The sequence below is a fragment of the Pimephales promelas genome, chromosome 2 (genome assembly GCF_988280905.1).
Source record: "Pimephales promelas chromosome 2, fPimPro1.hap1.1, whole genome shotgun sequence".
NCBI lineage: Eukaryota > Metazoa > Chordata > Actinopteri > Cypriniformes > Leuciscidae > Pimephales > Pimephales promelas.
In genome coordinates this window covers 10,400,790-10,421,927 of record NC_142770.1, presented here as the reverse complement: position 1 = coordinate 10,421,927, position 21,138 = coordinate 10,400,790, and the positions used below count along the sequence as shown (strand labels likewise).

At 36.0% G+C, this 21,138-nt stretch overlaps 1 protein-coding gene and 1 long non-coding RNA gene across 4 annotated transcripts; both read left to right on the top strand.

Moving 5' to 3' along the window:
* The first annotated feature begins 322 nt into the window (after positions 1-322).
* On the top strand, positions 323-19,666 carry ttc39c (tetratricopeptide repeat domain 39C). 2 transcript variants are annotated; one of them, XM_039682603.2, is made up of 15 exons: positions 323-665; positions 817-968; positions 2,597-2,645; positions 5,119-5,247; positions 5,339-5,450; positions 6,769-7,135; positions 12,911-13,079; positions 14,113-14,206; positions 14,404-14,511; positions 14,597-14,706; positions 15,575-15,698; positions 15,800-15,897; positions 16,200-16,304; positions 17,719-17,757; positions 17,840-19,666. In XM_039682603.2, exons 2-15 carry the CDS (start codon positions 832-834, stop codon positions 17,927-17,929), a joined length of 1,731 nt encoding a protein of 576 aa, XP_039538537.1. In that variant the 5' UTR covers positions 323-665; positions 817-831; the 3' UTR covers positions 17,930-19,666. The 2 variants fall into 2 exon arrangements, with proteins under 2 accessions (XP_039538537.1, XP_039538535.1); XM_039682601.2 differs by having other exon boundaries at positions 787-968.
* LOC120470769 (uncharacterized) lies at positions 7,862-11,656 on the top strand. Of its 2 annotated transcripts, XR_016169651.1 has the most exons (5): positions 7,862-8,594; positions 8,796-8,847; positions 9,109-9,229; positions 9,601-9,697; positions 10,990-11,656. It is a non-coding gene; the product is annotated as an uncharacterized LOC120470769 (long non-coding RNA). The 2 variants fall into 2 exon arrangements; XR_016169650.1 differs by having other exon boundaries at positions 7,862-8,847.
* Positions 19,667-21,138: the final 1,472 nt, after the last annotated feature.

The following is a 21,138-nucleotide window of genomic DNA, read 5'->3' as shown; positions in this document are numbered from 1 at the left end:
TTCTATTGCAGGGAAGCATTCGATTTCAACCCAGATAGTCTATTTGATGTAATTTTTACATCTGGAAGATGTATTTTTAAGAGTGTTTGCTCATTTGCAATAGTCTATAGGACGTTTCCTGTCAGATGTCAATTTAACGTCTATTTGACATGACAGGAGCAAACACTCTTAAAAATACGTCTTCCAGATGTAAAAATCACATCAAATAGACTGTGCTATCTGGGAAACGCAGCCTTCTTCTTGGTGAACCGATTCAAATGAATCGGTTATTATGATGAATCCAAATCAGGCAGAGCAACTGAAAGGGTTAACGTATAGTCGTTTCCTGGTTGGAGGCAAGGGCGTGTTATTTTGTCTAGACTCCAGAGGAAGCTGTCAAGTTTCTCTTTCAAAGCAGTATCGGCTCAATCACCTACAACACCTCAGTGTGGGGTGAATGAGAAGCGCACACGGGACAATAACGTCACTGCTCTCTGACTGTTGCTCCTTTAAATATTGCATAACGCGAGATGCTGCTATGCGAACGACCAGCTGATATTTCATAGCTAACGGCGGCCTGATGGAGGGGACGATTGCGGATCTGAAAACATCTTAGCACCGCAAATCGGACACGGAAGGGATCAAGCTATCCAGACGACATTTCACCAGCGGTTTGCTCTGCATTGGTAAGGGAAATATCGTTTCATTTCGCACGGCACCGCGCCTGTGGTGATTGTTGTTTACTCGGCGCGTTTCTCGTGCGAACAAAACAACCAGACTGTTTTTTCCCCCTCGGTTTATTTACAGCAGAACGAGGGGTTTTTTTTGCGTATAAAGGAGTAAACTGAGAGGATGGCAGGCCCTGATTCCCCGCAGCAGGTTGAAGAGAGCGCCGAGCAGATCGATGACGCCGAGCTGGCGTTTCAAGGCATCAATATGCTTCTCAATAATGGCTTCAAAGAAAGCGACGAGCTCTTCAAGAGATACAGGTAACTTAAGATTAATATGAACTGTGATTTTATTATGTGTATTATAAAATGGGCCTTGTTTGCATAAGTTACATGGGAGACAAATTATTTGGCCAGCCCTTTCTATTTCTATTCATTTTAATATAACCAAAATATTGGACATGCCTCAAGGCTACAAATGAACACTGATTTTTCCAGCTTTAAACATCACCACCATCAATTAAACAATTGTTTGTCCTAAACACACACACACACACACACACCAATAAATTTGCATACATTTAAGTCAAATATATCACTCCTGAATCTTCTGTTTTTGTTACCATAATTTGGAACATTTCTCACTTTCAATACATTAAAGAAATACCAAAATACATAGTATTCATTTATACAAAGGGTTACAGGGTTGAATTGTTGTGCTTCTTGGATTAATTAATCTTTAAATATAAAGAGTTATTATAGTTAACTAAAAGTAAAACCATAAAAAATGTCAACTGAGATAAAATAAAAACAAACCCTGCTTTATGTCAACATTTGTCAATACTGAAACTAAAATTGAAACTATTAAAAAAAACCTACCGAAACTGACAAATAAACCAATATAAAAATGAAACATAATTCTACATTTTAATACGAGCCATAATAGTATGCCAAATATAATAACATAACACTGGTAAATAAATACTTAAAGTAGCTTTTTATTACAATAATAAGAATATCAATTCAATATATTGTTAATAGTTTTATGATTATAATTGTTGGATACAGTCAAGGTGGAATGATCCAAAATCCCCATTTTAAAGGGGATACTGACTTTTGACCAGTGTTCAGTGAACATTGTTATTTTTTTTTACAGAATAGTTTATCAAACATAGGCTATTTAATAAGTCTTACAACCTCAAATGCTTTTTAAAAAATAAGGATAATGCAGCCAAACCTTCTCGTGAGAACATAGACACCTCTTTGTCTACATCAAATACATAAATTGTTTGGTACATACTAAATGAATGGCTGTTTGCCTGGTTGATGTAGCCCTAGGCATGGGCGCCAACATTCACAATAACATGGACTGATAATATACATACACAGAGGTGGAAAGATATAAATCACCTTTTTGAGTGGAAAGGCCTATTTTTTGTATCTATTTTGACTTGTTGCTGATTTTCAGATGGTTAATAATAGATCAAATGTTAAACGAATGCATTAAAACTGAAGAAATATGGTACATCATTATTTTCGAAGCCCGAGGGTTTAAATATCATAAGAAACTGCTACTTAAGACATTCTTAAGGATACAGATAATCATGGATATTAGGTTTAATGCTATTAGGAGCTTAGTGCTTTGGCTTTATGTGCTGTAATTCCTTGTTTAATGTGAAATTTAATCTTATGAGCAAGTCTGCACAGAGTTACGCATCATTCACAAAGTTCTACACATCCCTGCCACTTGTATAAAATGTAATTATTCAATATTAATTAATAAATCATATGAATTAGTATTCATTTTTGTTTTGCTTATATATATATATATATATATATATATATATATATATATTTATTTTCTGGAATATTTAATGTTTTTTTTAAGAGTTTTTTAGATTCATTACCTAAGGTTTGTGATATCGCATGATTCCTTATTTTGTCTGCAGGACCCACAGTCCTCTGATGAGCTTCGGTGCCAGTTTTGTCAGCTTCTTGGTAAGTGAACTCCATTAAAAGACTTTTAGGGGCTATTTACACGACACGATGTGAAACTTTTTATGCGTTTTGTCCGTTCGTCTACACGACAACATCCATTTTGGAGCTTGAAAATGCTAACTTTTGTAAATGGGTTTCAAAGTGCACATTTGTGAAAACGATACTGGTATTGTCTCTGTGTAAACTACAAAAACACGAATTTGTGAAAACGGTGAAATCATGTGCATGAATTATGTTCAGTCTATAGGGGCGTAGTGTTTCTTTACAAAGTGTCATTGCCAACCACTGGCCTGGCATGAATAACACCTTGTTTGTAGTCGTTTTGCTAGATTTTAACATTTTTAGTATATTGTTGTCGTGTGAACGTACCCTAATTAGGCCATGTGTCCACCAAAGCGCTTTTCCACGCACCTGGCGTATGTTTTCTTTTGTTTTCAATGGGAGCGCCGCGTTTCTTAAACGCCATGAGCGTAACGAATCGCTTTTTTTTTCCACGCTGAAGCGACAAGCGCCCAGCGTTTTTTACTGGTCGGCGAGAGTTGAAAAATGTTCAATTTAGGATGAAACGCAGCGCTCATCACGGTCACTTTTTACCCACCCATCCAATCACAGTGGAGGAGGGGCGGGACTAAACCACACCGACCAACTGTCACAACATTTTTTCTGTACGACGACGTCAACCAGCAGTAGCTCTGAACAAAATGGATGAAAAATACATTTTTAGTATGAAACTAATTATCTGCGAAATCAGTTACAAGTAAACTGTGCTGCGGATATTCTGTATCATAGCAACGAAACGTCTCAATGGAAAAAACGCTGGTGGACACACGGCCTTAGCTTGGCAAATAATTGGCTGAAAGTAATACTAGCAACAACTCTGCAGTTTATGAAACTCTTGCAGTTTAGCTCAAACTTGCCCAGAACATTAGCCACTGCTAGTTTTACCGCTAACTCTGTATGTATTGGGGCAAGGATCCAGCTGTTTAACAACGCATGCCGAGAAAAACAAAATGAATGGCTGTACTGGTAACATTAGCTGTACAGCCCAAGGTTGTTTTCTTGTCTAATTAGTTTGACATCAGCCCATCATTACTAGTCCATCTGTCATATGACACAGTCAGCAAATGCTCTCATTCATACTCCAACCACAGTGCTGTTTCCTGCAGCGCTGCTCTCGTTTCATTCTGGCCATTAATAGGAGTGAGAGGACAGGAAGTGAAATACTGGAAGAAAGACATTTGTATTCTATTGTTTTTATTTGATGGGAGAGTAGCAAATAAGTGTTTTAAATTTAAACTGTTTTATAAGATTCAATTTTTTGAAGTGATTTTTTATTTTATTTCATAGAAAATAATAGCAAATATTGTTTTTATTTAGATTTTAAGTGAAATTATTTTATTTTAATTTATTCAAAAAAAAAAATTCATTTTGTATGAGAAAAGCATATATTTTTTTAAAGGATTTAATTTTATTTTTTTATGAGCACAGCACATTGTTTTCAATTTTATTCTATGTTTTTATAGGATGTTTTTCCCCGAAAGTGACATTTCTATTCTTAAAAGGGGGTAAACCTAAAATTCTCGGGACAGCAGCATTTGTCCAAATTTCAATCTAAACAGTTCTATTTAATCAGAAATGATCTTTAAAACAGAGCATAAAATACCGAACTAACCCTTTAATGTAATAATGGTAATATGTGGAATATGGGAATAGCACACTATACTTTACTTAGCATGCATGGAAAACCCAAAAGGCTAAATGTTTATTGTTGTTTAATGGCATTATTGTTATTGTTGTTTAGTGTTGTTTAATGGTTTCCGATTCTATTTTTTTAAAGTAGTAGGCGGTGTTCAGTGTTTTACTGTGCGGTGTCAAGTACACTATACAAACGAAGCATGAGTTTCTCCTCAAGAGTTGAGGAACAGACCTTGTCACAACCTCTTATGTCAAGGCTGGTGCCTCAGGTTGTGAATTTTTATTTTGTCATTATGAGGTCACTTACTGACCAGTATTGTACGTCACTATACAGAAAAAAAAAGATCTGTCACGGCTTCCATTTTACCAAGACTTTAAGAAAAGGCCATTTGTTGGGACTATCTGTTCTGTATGTTTCATCTGACTTCCGACAATGATAATACCATTTTTGTCATGTTTTAAGAAGCTCTTCCTGTTATGGAAAGTAACGGTGTAACTATTGAGGGGTGTGTACACATTTTGGTGTCCTATCTTCTCATTTAGATTCCATTCCATTTTTAGTGTAAATCTTTTTCTGAAGATGAAAGAGGTTTAAGTTGGTTCTTGTGTAGAGTTATGTTATAAGGAAGCCCCACTGTCTTTGACTTTGAAAACCCTTGTTTTAGTATGATTCATTCTTTCTAAATATAGCTACTCAGGTCATCTCGTGAAAATTATTGCAGAAAAAACAAATAGTTTTTTCCAACATTGTGCAGCCCTAATATTCGTATGATCGTAGAACGCCATGATGACGTTTGAGGAGGAAAAAATGCAGATGGCCAGCGATGACCTGAGGACTACTGAAAAACTTTGCGAGAGCGAAAACACCGGCGTCATCGAGACCATCCGCAACAAAATCAAGAAGAGCGTGAGTTTGTTTGTTTGAGTGTGTGTGGATGGAATGAAGATTCCTCACATTCAAATTCTTCACACATTTGTGCTTTTCATCTTGGTGACAGATGGACTCACAGAGATCTGTGGCTATTGTGGATCGTCTTCAGAGACAGATCATCGTGGCTGACTGCCAGGTTTATCTCGCCGTGCTGTCCTTCGTCAAACAGGAACTCTCAGGTGGATGTTTACGTTTTACATTCGAAAAACCAGCTTGAAAATTTGCATGCAAACATCTAGAGTTGTTTTTTGGGCGGGGGTTAAACAAGGAAGAACAAACTTGAAATATTACAGAGTATAGAAGTGCAGATGTGATTTTTTTAAACCATAGAACATTTTAAACATTTATTTATGTAATCGTTTTTTAAATTATATTTGAAAATGATTTATAATCATTTATAATACTCATAATTATTATTGAGAAATGAATACTAAGAAAATTATGATTTTTTTTTTATTACTTTAAGTGTGCACAGATTTGGATTATTAAAAACAATTCGGGATGTCACCAAAATATTAGAAGGCTCAATCATGCTATTGTTATTATTTTTTTAGTGCTGTCAAACAATTCAAATATTTAATCGCGATTTAATCGCGGCTTGCAAGCCCAAACAACCGTGTGCGGCGTGGCTGTTGTTTTGTTTCCGGTCTAGCTAGATCCACTTGCACTTTGTTCGACGAAACAACAAAACGTCCATGCTGTGTCCTGTTGAAAAGCATGTGAAAACTACAAAGTTTGCTAGCCCAAAAAGACCATAAATCGCGCGATAAATAAATTGACGCTGTTAAAATGGGTTTGCGTTAACGCCGCTAATAACGCGTTTAACTGACAGCCCTATTATTTTTGTATTATTATTTATTGTACTTAATTGAATTTCCTTCATTTTATATTGTTACTTGGGAAATTATTTTTTTTTATTTAATTATACACAAATTAACATTATTTAAAACAATTCGGCTTGTCACCAAAAAAGGCTTAATAATCCTGTAGAACATTGAGTTTTAGAGTTGTAAACACATTTACTTTTAATTTAAAGTCGGCGTGAAACGGAAGTTGAGATTGTAATTTTTTTCTTGTTGTGACGTATATCCGAGTGAAACGGCTTCTGAAATGAGAAAAAAATGTAGGGCAGGGCTTAATTTCGTCCTTCGGGAATTGATTCAATCGTTTGAGGTTGGGCATGGATACAAAATGGAGGCAGATTTGAATGCGATTCTCTGATAGGCGGTTCACCGATAGCCGCACCCTCATCGGATCTGGTCGCACCCTTTCGCCATTCCACGTGACCGAAATAGAAGAGAGGTCGTTTCGATGGGGGAGGAAAGGGTAATGTCTTTGATTAAAGATTATAAGGGTACATGAATTTTTTTAAAAAATAATGAAGTGCACAGATAAATAATTTATAATAAACACTACAGTATTACATATAAAAAGAATAGATTTGTCAAATTTGATTTCATGCCGACTTTAACGTTGTTATGACCTGTTGCCCTTCAGCATACATCAAAGGAGGCTGGATCCTCCGTAAGGCCTGGAAAATGTACAACAAATGCTACAGCGACATCAGCCAACTGCAGGAAGCCTGCCGGAGACGGTCCTCCGACCAGGAGGGGGCGCTGGCCTCTGATCAAGCCAATCAAAACACATCAACCGAAAGTGGCGGCCGGGTAACCGAAGAGGTTCTGGATCGCCTGAAGGGTTCCGTCAGCTTTGGCTATGGGCTCTTTCACTTGTGTATTTCGATGGTGCCTCCTCACCTGCTCAAAATCGTCAACCTACTGGGCTTCCCTGGAGACCGTCACCAAGGTCTTGCCTCCTTAGCATACGCCAGCGAGAGCAAAGATATGAAAGCACCACTCGCCACGTAAGCAAACATTTTTTTGGTATTTTCACACCTTAGCAGTGACAATCCTGCTTTTGACGTGATTTTATGCTTGCTTGTTAGCATTTGTGGAAATGTTTTGCGCTTGTATGGCAGACTAAAATCCCTCCCTCATGATGTGCTGTGCAGTGACGTGTATTCATGAGCACATGCTGTCACACCGTTGAACTGGTTTCACACTGGGGTTACATAATTGATGGCATCTGAAAGGTCAATTAGAGATAAAGGCCATTAGAGGGAAAGGCCATCTGAGCATGTGCAAGCAAATGCTAGCACAGACTCATCTACTCATTACCACTGAACATAATTATGGCTTTTTTAAATAATTGAACTGGAAAATGATTTAATTTTTAATTGAAATGTTATCAAAAAAGCAGATGATACTGTATTTTGAAGCCAGTTATCAACAGACGTTTAAAATGGGTGAAAAAAAAAATGCTATAGACTTAAAGGTCTTCCATAAAGTCCATTATAAAGCACTACCATCATAACACCTTTGAAATGGTCTAGCAACCACATTGCAACATCTTTGCAACTATCTAGTATAATGAAAGTGAGTACTTAACAAGCACATAGCAACGCTCTGGCAACCACCTAGCATTATTAGTGGCAAGACCTTCAACAACATTTTATGAACCACCTAGCAACAGCCTAGCAACCACCCAGAAAAATCTAGCAACCACATTGCAACATCCTTGCAACTATCTACACTGTAAAAAATTTCCGTAAAAATACGGTACAATGTACCATATAAATGTGAAGGATTTTTTCCGTATTTGTCTTTTACGGATCTTTTACCCTTATTTTGAATTTCGCGTTGCATTGTGGGAACAAGATCCCGGCAGCGCGAAAAGTTTAAGACGCATCCGCCATTACACACGCAGATGACCGCGGGCAAAGTTGCTTTTTAGAGCCGGATTTCGGGTGTGTGGATGCATTCTGACACTTATGTGGTAAAACTTAAACTTAAAAACGAAAATTATGTTTTGCTTGATGTCAAAAAAGCTGTTAACGTAACGTTATTTTTAGTTACCATCTGGCATTGACTGGTAGGCAAATGAATGTCGGAGCCGTCACGTTTATCATTTTATGCATATCGTCACACATTGAAAGAGTTAGTTAAGACTCGTGGAGGTTCTCGATTGTAGTGTCCTTGTTGTAATGGGCTTATTTACTTTTATTTGTCGTGATGCGGTTTATTTCTTGCCGAGCGAATCCGTTAAGTTGTGATAGTTCTAACGTTAGCTAGTGTTTTTAGAGCAATTTAATGCCTTCAAGCAAAAGCAACCAGAGGAATCGTCAAGAAAAGTAAACGCCATTAAGACTTGCTTGATTTGAAAGGCATGAAGACACAACGTGAAGAGACTGTTTGTGAATATGCAGTAACTTGACCGGTACAGCTGGATCAAGGAAAACACCAGCACCTTTTCTGCAAAATGAGGTAAGTTAACGTTATGTTTACGTTAGACTTCATGTTTTTGTTTTAGATGACACACACGACTTTAAACCCCAAATAATAAAAGATTAATTTACATTTAGCATGACTGCTATTATCTAAACTTCTGCCTGTAATGTTAGTCATTCTTTCCCTTCTCATTTGTTCATTTCATAATGTTTCTGTTGTTTTCTTATCTATTAACAGGACTTTTCTGCTGTAGTTTACATCCCAAGCACCACCTGCATGCTTCTTATGGGTTTGTATTTTGTTTTATTAGCATTATTATGAATGTTCAATACTGGCAAAACACATTTGAATTTAAAGTCTGAAGAATAAAGTCTGTTACTCTGTTTATAGAAAAAGTTGGTTGCTGAATACCCCCTTCAAAGATATTTATGTTTACATGGTCGGTAGAAATACAAATTGTATAGGGAAGATTTAAACAACTATGTTTAAAGCGTTTTTTTGAAGTGATCGTGTTATGTTTTTCATTTAGTAATATCTTTTTCTGTTTCAGGTGGTGGACATTCAGGGTTGCTGTCATTCAAGAAGTTATTGACCACATCTCCTACCCTATTGAGGCAGTAAGATGCAAAATACCTGAAGAATATGGCACTTATCCTGGAGTTCATATAAAGGTAAGCAACACATTTTTAATCAAATTATTTATAGAGCATGTTATTGTGATTCTGTTTATTTAGTTGAAAATAATGAAACATATTAGAATGTAGCCTATAGTTGAGCATGCAGACAAGCTGACATGACATGCAATTGGAGTCCACTGGAAAAAAGTCTTAGCATTTTTTAAACAGTGTTTGAATTTGAGAGAATTAGGAATGGCTGATAATTTTTTTATAGTTGATAATTTAGTGAATGTAAAATACTGTACATTTGTTTGTCAACCTTAACCTGGTCTACATGATACTTTGTAGTTAATTTTCCTTCATTTAATTTCTTGTGTAGCTAAAAATATATCCTTTTTTTTTTCATTTCCAACTTTCCTGTGTAGAAATCCTGAACGAAGGTTGAAAAGGCTGAGATGAAGGAAACGTCCCCATTCCTCCAAAACTGCTGAAGTTCCTGTATGAACAACTTCGAAAAACCAGGTAAAGTTTCAAGCTTTTGTCAAATCTCAAAATGGAACTTTAACTGAACATACCGAAAAATGAACGTTTTTCATGCAAGTTGTTAAGATCTTAAAGGGATAGTTCACTTTGAAATACATTTTTGAAATCTTTTATACCTCAAGGACATCCAAAATGTAGGTGTCTTTGTTTCCACAGTATTTTCAAGTTTGATATTTTTAGGTCAAACCGTTCTTGTCTGTCAGTCATATAATGGAGGTTTATGGGGTTCACCCTGGGTCCCCCTAAAGAGCATGCACAGAGAAGTCCAAATTAAACATGATTTAATGACTCGTAAATGTAAGTACACATTGATGGCCTAAAACACGAAACGAGCGGTTTGTGTGAGAAAACGAACAGTATTTAAATTGTTTTTACCTCTTGTAATCACAGTCACGCCCAAGTGATCTGAAGGATCACTTCCGGCGCACTTGCGCAGACCGAAGCGCCCTGTGCCTTCAGATCACTTGGACGTGGCTGTGATTACAAGAGGTAAAAACAATATAAATACTGTTCGTTTTCTCACACAAACTGCTTGTTTCGTGTCTTAGGCCATCTATGTGTACTTGCATTTAGGAGTCATTGAATCATGTTTAATTTGGACTTCTCTGTGCATGCTTTTTCAGTTTCACTTTTTCAGGGTGAACCCCATAAACCTGCATTATATGACTTACAGACAAGAACGGTTTGACCTAAAAATATCAAAATTGAAAATACTGTGGAAACAAAGGCACCTACATCTTGGATGCCCTAGAAGTAAGATAAAAGATATCAAAAATTAATTTCAAAGTGAACTATTCCTTTAATGAAATCTGAGAGCGTTCTCTCCCTCTGTTGACAGCTCTCCCTCTGCTTACACCTACCACTTCAAGCTTCAGAAAGATAGTAAGATCATAATAAAAGTAACACAGTGTTAGAGTCCTATCCAAATGTGATGCGATAAGATTCTAGCAACAAAACATTTGTGCCACTTTATAAATTTGGGGTTAAACCACTGGAGTCACATGGATTACATTTGTGTCTATACCTTTCTGAAACTTGAAATTGGTAGTTGCCTAATCTGTCAATGGAAGGACAGAAATCTCTCAGAGTTCCTCAAAAAGATCTTCATTTTTGTTCTAAAGTTGAATGTAACTCTTGTGAGGTGTGGAACAACGTGCGTGTGAGTAATTACAAATTAAAATTTTGGGGTGAGCTTATGCTTTATGTAATATTGTGTTCTCTGACAGAAAAATGGCATCAACACTAACATTTCACTCTTCTTTAATCCCTAGCTGGCATCTTGGGGAGGACGACCTCGCATCCAGTATGCTGCTGTGGGTGCCGCAGGATTTCGAACTCATTCGATCACTTGTCTATATGCTTTTCGAACTGTGGCGACTAATCGTGCCTTGCTGTGGGTCAAGCCGCTGGATCTTTAGATCTTCTTCGATTTGCTTAATCCATCCTTTTTTTGGGTGCAGTGCGCTGGATTCTACACTGGGTTGGACGTTTCCTCCAGAGGACTTGTGTGGTATTCAATTTGCATCCATTCTGCACGTGTCCAAACATTTCACTCTATTGACTAGAAGTCTAAAGCAATTTTTAAAAGCAGAAGCCTTATCTTCATTGCATTTTGTTTGTTTCTGTATTGTATCGTATTCTATTAGTATTGCATTTGAAAATGTTTTGAATCTTGACTTTCACAGTTTATGAAGGTTTTTTTTTTTTTCCATTTTTTTAAAATAATTTTGTGAGCTATTTGGTACAACACCAATATTGTGCAAGTACCTGCTCATTTTCTTTTTTTTTTTTTTTAATTTCTCCCATGTTTGTTTAATGTCTTAACTTTTTCCACAATACAAGCACTTTTTTATGGTGCTTTATGGTGCTTTGCACATTGTTAATTGTGTGTGTCTGTCTGTGTATATCAATTTTTACCCATTGAATGCGTTTTAAGAATGTTTACATGAAATTTTTACAAAAATAAAACATGTTTAATATGTATATATTGTTCTTGAATTATTTGCTACCAAAATATATGCTATAAAAATAGAAATTTCTGTATAAGGATTATCCGTGAATAGTACAGAAAATACGGAATTTTCCATTTTAGGTTTGACGGAAATGTCCGTCAATGGTACAGAAAAACTCATGTAAATCTACGGAAATATCCGTTCTAAGGTTTACGGAAGTGCCCGTACAAAAACGGAAAAAGTGCTGGTAATTAATTACCAGCACTTTTTCCGTTTTTTAACGGAGATTTTTTTAACAGTGTAGTATAATGAAAGTGAGTGCTTAACAAGCACATAGCAATGCCCTGGCAACCACCTAGCATTATTAGTGGCAAAGACCTTCAATAACATTATGAACCACCTAGCAACCGCCCAGAAAAATCTAGCAACCACATTGCAACATCCTTGCAACTATCCACAATGCCCTAGTATAATGACAGTGTGTACTTAACAAGCACATAGCAACGCCCTGGAAACCACCAACAACATCTTATGAACCACCTAGCAACAGCCTAGCAACCACCTATAACTCCCTAGAAAAGGCTTAAAAATCTAGCTACCACATAGTAACGCAAGACCATCCATAACACTTTCCTGTAGCTCAAACGGTGGAGCGTTTGCTCCTGTAACGCCAAAGTCATGGGTTCGATTCCCAGGGAAAGCATGAATTGATGCGTCTGGCAAATGCATAAATGTAAATTTAACTCTTTATCAACCACCTAGCAACCTCCCAGAACAATCTAGCTTCCACAAAGCAACACACTGGCAACCATCCACAACACCCAAGAAACATGGCAATTCGTACAGTAAAATTTTCATAAAATCGAAGAAACTAGTTCATTTTGATTTGTTTTTAAGAGGTTAGATTTCATTCATGAGCTACTATTAACTACATTGAACTGAATTGCTCTTAAGCTTTTTTTCCACTTCTCTGAGATGCATTGTTCTCAGTTGTTGTTCATGGCCAGGGGCTGACAGATTGCGGAGCAGCTCTAATAATAGAGATGAATTTAAGCATACTTAATCCAGCCTGGGACAAACCCTCCCAAATTGCTCTTCAGATGAATAGATGCTGTTTTTTTCGAATCGACTTCGCTGTAGCATTTGTACAAACCAAATATATTAGCAAACACAACTAATAAACATCCAAACTGTGTTGTTATGTATACGCTCACTTCTTTTCTCATGTTATCTCTCTCAGTTTGGCTCTCTTGTGGTACCACACTGTAGTGCAGCCCTTCTTTGCCCTGGACGGCTCTGATTCGCGCGCGGGGCTCCTGGAGGCTAAAGCCATTCTGCAGAAGAAGGCAATGGTCTACCCAAACTCCTCTCTCTTCATCTTCTTCAGGGGACGGGTGCAGAGATTAGAGGTGGGCATTCATTCGCATCACTGTTTCATTAGAGCTGACGCTTGGTGCTTGATAATCCATTGACATGATCAAATATTTAAAATAATAGTGCAGTTTATTCTTCCAGGATATTCAATTACTATGCAAACACTGCAATTACTTTCTTTTAGTGGATGTGTTTGATGCAGTGGAAACCATTTAACGAGGATTGCGGAAGTTCTGAAATTTTTTTTACCGCTACTGACACCAGTGGCCGTTAGAGAAACTGCAGCCAGTCTCATGCTCGTTCTCGGGGCACACGCTCACACGCTCGTTGGGCGCACTAGATAAGGCTTTTTTTTACTTGCGAGGAGTTTCCATGGGTATCTGGTTTGTGCTGGAGGCTAAGTCCCAAGTAGACGAGAACGTGCATGACGTCACATTTTGTGAATTTTCGCGCCAACTCGGACCAACTCCTCCACACACAATTGAACCTACAGACTGATGGAGGCAACCGTGGTGGACAGTCAAGGTGTCATTCTTTCTAGTACATTATGGTTGGCTCATAATTGTGCAAATGAAGACTCTATCTTAAAGATTTTTTTAAAGTAAAAACCTACACATAGCCCCTTTAATATTAAAACTCTCGAAAACAAAGAGAAAAAAAATTCTATTGATACAAGATGATACAGTGTTTCACGTGTCACGAGTTAAATCACGATTCATGGCACATTATTATACACAATAATTATTCATAGACATAATTGTATCTCGAATACAGATGATACACTGCCTACAATGCCTAATTATATATATATATATATAGTGCTGTCAAACGATTAAAATATTTAATCGCGATTATTCGCATTAATGTCATAGTTAACTTGATTTATTTTTGCCCCATTCTTTTTTTTTTCTCATTTTAATGCTCTTATCAACATGGAAAAGTGTGTGCATAATATATATATATATATATATATATATTTACATATATACACACAAACTTTTTTGATAGATGCGATTAATCGCGATTAATCGATTTGATACTATATGTATCTTTTTATTTCTTTTTCAGTGCCAAATCAACAGTGCGCTGGCGTCATTTCAGGATGCTTTGGAGTTCGCCTCAGACCAAAGAGAGATTCAACACGTGTGCCTCTATGAAATCGGTACAAATTCGTAGTTGCCTTTCTTTTTAGATGGAACAGAATCGGTGCTCGCAAAGTATAATGAAGTAATATGATTAAATTTCGAACTGCCATTTTAGAAAAAGAAATATGCATTTAGAAAAACATGCACTTAATCGTATGTACAAAGTTTCTGACCAATTAATATTTCAGTGTTTCATGTATCATTTCATTTGCAGGCTGGTGCAGCATGATAGAGATGAACTTTGAAGATGCCTTCAGGTCTTTTGAGCGACTGAAGAATGAATCCCGATGGTCGCAGTGTTACTATGCTTACCTCACTGGAGGTCAGATTATGTTCTCTGTCAAACTCTCTCCAACGTCTATTTAAAATAACCATTTTAATGAAAGCTTTTACGTCTCAACCCAAAGTATGTCAGGGGGCTTCTGGTGATCTAGAGGGAGCCAAAGCTGTTTTTCGAGATGTCCAGAAGCTTTTTAAACGCAAGAACAATCAGATTGAGCAGTTTGCACTGAAAAGAGTGAGTTAATAAGCCTTTTTACAATAATTTATTAATCATAATATTTTTTAAATAAAGTTATTATAAGTAAAAAAAAGAAAAGAAATTGTTTATATATAAACTCAAACTCATAATTACTATAATTTACTGTAAATTGTATATATATATATAATTGTAATTTTTGCAATTTATAATATACAAATAATTGTTATATTAATAAGAAATTATTAATGCTTAGCTTACGTAAATAATATTGAATGCATAAACCTTTTTGCGTATTGATCTATTTGTTTATTATATAGTATTTTCTAATAATTTATTTTTACAATTATAGTTATCAGCTAAAGTTTTATATATATATATACGTAAGCTCTTAACTATAATTACTACATTTCTCACACACACACATTATTTTTTTGTATAAAGATATAAGATGTGTATAAAAATATAAATATATACTGTATATGTGTTATATTAGAATTTATTAATAATAAATGAATTACATTTATGTAAATATTGAATCTATAAACAATTTTGATTGTTTATTATATAGAATATTTTAATTATTTATTTATTTTTGTATGATAACCATACAACACTAACTATAATTTATAAATATTATGTTTCTCTCCATCACACACACATACATAAATATATACATAATTAGCTATACTTATGTAAATATATTGAATGTATAAACAATGTTTTGTTTGTGTATATTAATTTTTTTTACAATCATAGTTTGATTTTTTTTTTTTTAGTTTGAACTCGTAACTAATTTTTTTTATATTAATAATTATGTTAGTATTGTATAAGCATTTTTATTTATTTTAATTTTATTATTAGTTATTTCTAAACCTTTTTTTTTTTCAACTTTTTGTCCCACTAGGCAGAGAAACTGAGGAAAGTCCCGCTTACTCGAGAGCTTTGCATTCTGGGTATTGTGGAGGTGCTATACTTATGGAAAGCTCTTCCAAACTGCTCTTCCTCCAAACTCCAGCTTATGAACCAAGGTAAAGAGAACCGTGACTTAAAGCGAGATGGAATGCATCCTGTCAGTCAGCTCTGAACCTCTCTTCCCTCATTATAACACTGATCTTGATGCTGTATTCAGTGCTACAGGGACTGGATGACCCCTCAAGCCTGGGCCTAAAACACCTGCTGCTTGGTGCTATCCAGAAATGTCTTGGAAATATTAAAGATGCTGTTCAGGTTTGTTCAGTCACATCAGGTTTGTGCATGCAAACTAAGGTCATTTACCTATACATGTCTTAAAGGTACAGTAACAGAACAGACATATTTGATGCTGAGGATCAGTGAGAGGGAGGAAAATGTCTTAAAATAGATTCTTATTACCAAAAACAGTTTACTAATAGAGTTCAGGGGACAAATGTTACAAAATGCAGAAGATGGCAAGCTTAAACAATGTTTCGGAATGATCTGGCTCAGGTTTAATCTTGTTTATCCGCTCACATAGAGTGCTTAATACTGATTTGGTTTTATTTTGTTTGTAGTCGTTCCAGCTGGCAGCGCAGGATGAATACGGCCGTCTGAATAACAGTTACGTGCAGCCATATTCCTGCTACGAGCTGGGCTGCGTGTTACTGGCTAAACCTGAGGTAAATGACATTCAGAATCAATTTATTCTCCGTTTGAAGGCACTATATTTAAGTGTTTCTGAATCTCTCAGTTTGGATTTTTACTATTTCTTTATATGCTCAATATTTTGTATTCATTTATTACATAATTATTTGTTTATATATATATATATATATATATATATGTATCAGCTTGAAACATGCTTAGCAATATGTTCTAGCAACACTCTAGCAACCACCTACCAAACATACAATTCCTACTGAAAACCTTCAAACCGATATCGATACTGTTATTGATATCAGTGCATCCCTACTGAAAACCTTTAAACCGATATTGATACTGTTATTGATATCGGTGCATCCCTACTGAAAACCTGTAAACCGATATTGATACTGTTATTGATATCGGTGCATCCCTACTGAAAACCTCCAAACCGATATTGATACTGTTATTGATATCGGTGCATCCCTACTGAAAACCTGTAAACCGATATTGATACTGTTATTGATATCGGTGCATCCCTACTGAAAACCTCCAAACCGATATTGATACTGTTATTGATATCAGTGCATCCCTGCTGAAAACCTTTAAACCGATATTGATACTGTTATTGATATCAGTGCATCCCTGCTGAAAACCTTTAAACCGATATTGATACTGTTATTGATATCGGTGCATCCCTACTGAAAACCTCCAAACCGATATTGATACTGTTATTGATATCAGTGCATCCCTGCTGAAAACCTTTAAACCGATATCGATACTTTTATTGATATCGGTGCATCCCTACTGAAAACCTTTAAACCGATATTGATACTGTTATTGATATCGGTGCATCCCTACTGAAAACCTCCAAACCGATATTGATACTGTTATTGATATCAGTGCATCCCTACTGAAAACCTTTAAACCGATATTGATACTGTTATTGATATCGGTGCATCCCTACTGAAAACCTTTAAACCGATATTGATACTGTTATTGATATCGGTGCATCCCTACTGAAAATCTTTAAACCGATATTGATACTGTTATTGATATCAGTGCATCCCTACTGAAAACCTCCAAACCGATATTGATACTGTTATTGATATCAGTGCATCCCTGCTGAAAACCTTTAAACCGATATTGATACTGTTATTGATATCGGTACATCCCTACTGAAAATCTTTAAACCGATATTGATACTGTTATTGATATCGGTGCATCCCTACTGAAAACTTTTAAACTTAAGTCTTTAAACATTTTTTTAAATAGCCGCTAACAAGAATGAATCTCATGATGCGTCTCTTATTTATTCTTTATAAGCCAGCTAGAAGTTTAATAAAATACAGTTAAATTAAATTAAATTGGGATTGATATTGTGCATTTGTGATTTAAATTATAAAATATATCTTTTCTAAATGTACTTACTATTGTTTTTTTCGCCCTAAGACTCTAAGTAAGGGAAGATCATTACTGCTTCAGGCCAAGGTAAGTCCATGACTGTCAGCGATTTTAGTATCTTGAATACGTCAGTATTTTGAAATTAAATGGTGACTACCTTTGCTTGCAGGAGAACTACACCGGGTACGACTTTGAGAACAGACTGCATGTTCGTATCCATTCTGCCCTCGCCTCCATAAAGGAAGTGGTGCCTCACTGACCCAGTCCGACCTCCAAGTACACCATATTTTGACCACTCCTGTCCAGCACTTTTCGAAACGAAAGCCATTTAAAGTAATGCTTTTCTGGAGGGAGAAACCAAAAGTCAGTGGACTTCAGCTGACAGAGGACGTGTTCGCCAATATTTTTCCGCCTAGTATTGAATCACTGTTCATGTAGCTGTTAATCCCAATGATCTCGAATTTTCACGTTCACGTTTACACCCACATCATAGTGCAGATACACAGATTTTATGTGTTCAGGATTGATCGGAAGTGCAAAAAAACGTAACTCACAAAGAAACATGATAAATCGAGTAATCATACAAAATACTTTAGCATGGGATAGAACATAGATAACATTAACACATAAAATTAAAAATGTATTGTGTAACGCTTTAACCCTTTAATAAATAAGAGTACCTTACCTATATGTCAAATCAAGATTGTATGCACCATTATGAAGTCGAGTGATCGACCGATATGAGACTGAAATGTGTAATTGTTAATTTATTATTATTGTTGAGCCCAATTTCAGTAAAATCTAAAAACTGATTTTACATTATTTCTTTAAAAAAATTGTAAAGAATTATTTGTTTTTCTACCAGTCAAATTTGGAATAATAATAATTTTTTTGTTTTTAAATATTCAGCAAGGCTGCATTTGAACATAAAATACAGTAATATTGTGAAATAATATTACAATTGAAAATAACTGTTTTCTATTTGAATCAATTTAAAAATATAATTTATTTCTGAGATGCAAAGCTGAATTTTCAACTATCAGCATCTTCAGGGTCACATGATCCTTCAGAAATCACTCATGTGCTGATTTGTTGCTTAAGAAACATTTCGTGTCATTTCTTATTAAATAATTTTTTTCTTCCAAGCATGACAAAATGGTCAAATATTGGTCGTTGAATAGGTCTGGCATATACATATATATATATAGCGTTATGTCTAGTCTACTCACTAGTCTACGTTTACAGGTTAAAATGCGTTACATTCAAAGTTGGCTGTTTTCGTTGTATATATTGCAAAGTTTTAACACTAGGGTTGACGATTACAAAGGGGTCACAAGGCCTAAAGTACGTCAGGCTTCCTCTGGTGATGCTAGAACATAGATTTGACTAATTTCATCTCATCTGTACCTCTGTGTATTAAGTTTGAGAACAGCAGCATCTTTGCCATAACTTTCCATCTCTTGTCCTCTGCTGGACAGCAGACATTTTCTGAAGTGAAAACCATGCACAACTACCTACTGGTCTTCCTCTGGGCCAGAGGAGGGCATTTCATTTTGGTCCTTGGTTTTTACAAACTGTATGCTGTATTTGTGTTTTTGTGCCAGATGTTCTGTAATAATATTTTTGGCCCAAGCTTATTTTTTGTAGACTTTTAACAGCACATCAGTATCTCCTTTTGATGATGTCGCCTCTAAATAACTTGGAATAATTTTGAGTGTGTGTATATATTGTGAAATTGTTGTGAAATTTGCACCACCTTATTTTCTTGGCCCCATAGATGTAATACATCTGTCCCTTCAGTGGACTTTATTCACTACTGTACATGATTCTCTATGGAAAAATCCCCTCTGGTCTCTCTGTCAGTAACTCGATCTGAAGCTCTAAACATGTCTTCACTGTGAAAAGTGTCAATATTGGATGTTCAGGGTATTTATACCTTGTGAGGACAAAAGAATTAGGAAATTTCAATAATAAAATAACGAAACTTGCCATCAAACACTGAAGATGTGTGTTTATTGACAATATCTAACCTGCAGGAGTTTGCAGAGCTCAAATGGCAAGTTCTACTCCAGTTCTATTTTCCCTAAAAAAAATTTCCAGCTATTAAAGCCACACATGCACTCTCTGATTTTTTTGTAAAACAGTGACCTCTAGAGCCGCTGTGATGTACTTGCACTCTCGTAAATAACCGTTTTACTGCATACCTACTGAACTACTGTCAAGTTTTAGACTACTTTATAATAATAAAGTTGCCTATCGCGTTTGCTGGCTTATAATATTTTTACATGATTTCTGCTAAATCACAAGTAGATAGCCTATAGTGTATAATATTAATGTATTATTTAATTTGTGTTTTTTGAGTTTAATGTAAACATTACAAAATGTCAGATGACATCAATAAAGTTAAATATACGTCGCATTATTTCATAACATTGGCCGTTAAGATTTCATTAGACATGATTGACATAATAGTTAGCAAATTGTGTTCAATTACACTATTTACAACCTCTAGACTTGTGTCCTAATAATTACGTGAGATATTGACTATGTTCTCATGATAATCGCAGGAATCAACATCAACAGCGTCAAGATTTAATTGATTAATTATCAACACAATCTGAAGAAAAATTACAGTCGGGAAGTGCACTGTTAGTCAGCTAAAGTTTATATAACAGTAACTTACGCCATAAGAACCAGACACAGGACTAACGTTACGTGATACACAACACCCGAGTTCAGCTGGCAAACTAGCTCTTGTGGCAACCTAGGCAATAAAACATAACGAAAAAAATAAAATAAAACACAACAAAACTAAGTCAGAGAAACGACTGTTTGTTAGGAAGTCTGCTTAAATTACAGCTTTTGTAAACGAAAGCTAGCTAAGACGTGTGGCAATTATTGAACTGGTCTAATTATCAACAACGGATGAATGAACAGCACCGTAAAAAATGACAAACTACTAGCTAGCGCAGCAACATACAACATAGAACGCAAACAAGTTTACAAATAAGAGATTTACTTACAAGTCCATCACAAGATTGGCAGGTCAGCATCGCAGTTACAATCCAGTGCTGCTTTTAAGCTCGCGCCAACGAGTGAAAGCCCGACCGAGTGGGACTCTTGTCCGGTTTCTAGCACGGTCCGATTCTCTTTCCCTTTTTCTGGACATTTCTGAACGAGTTTTCTTGGATGCGCGCAAGTAGCTTCACACAGTATGTCGTTGTTGATGTGTGTGACGTCGTTGCCGTAAGCATTTCGTGATTCTCGCGAGCTGTGTCAGGGGCGCCGCTCTCAAACTTGCATGGCTGGTTTTTCCGGCGGCGTCCCCCCCCCCCAAGCTTTCCTACCAGGATGATTCGCCCTACTATGACTTTGTTAACCACCGAAACGACTTTGAAGCTGTTATATTAAGGTAAAGACCTTTCCTTTGGATGAATCGCTACTTTTAAAAAAAAGAATCGCCACTTT

Excerpts from the sequence above, each read along its gene's own strand:
- ttc39c (XM_039682603.2), top strand. The coding sequence starts at position 832 with ATGGCAGGCCCTGATTCCCCGCAGCAGGTTGAAGAGAGCGCCGAGCAG. Across the intron at positions 969-2,596 it reads GAGCTCTTCAAGAGATACAG|GACCCACAGTCCTCTGATGA; the intron begins GTAACTTAAGAT and ends TTTTGTCTGCAG. Across the intron at positions 14,207-14,403 it reads CGTGTGCCTCTATGAAATCG|GCTGGTGCAGCATGATAGAG; the intron begins GTACAAATTCGT and ends TTTCATTTGCAG.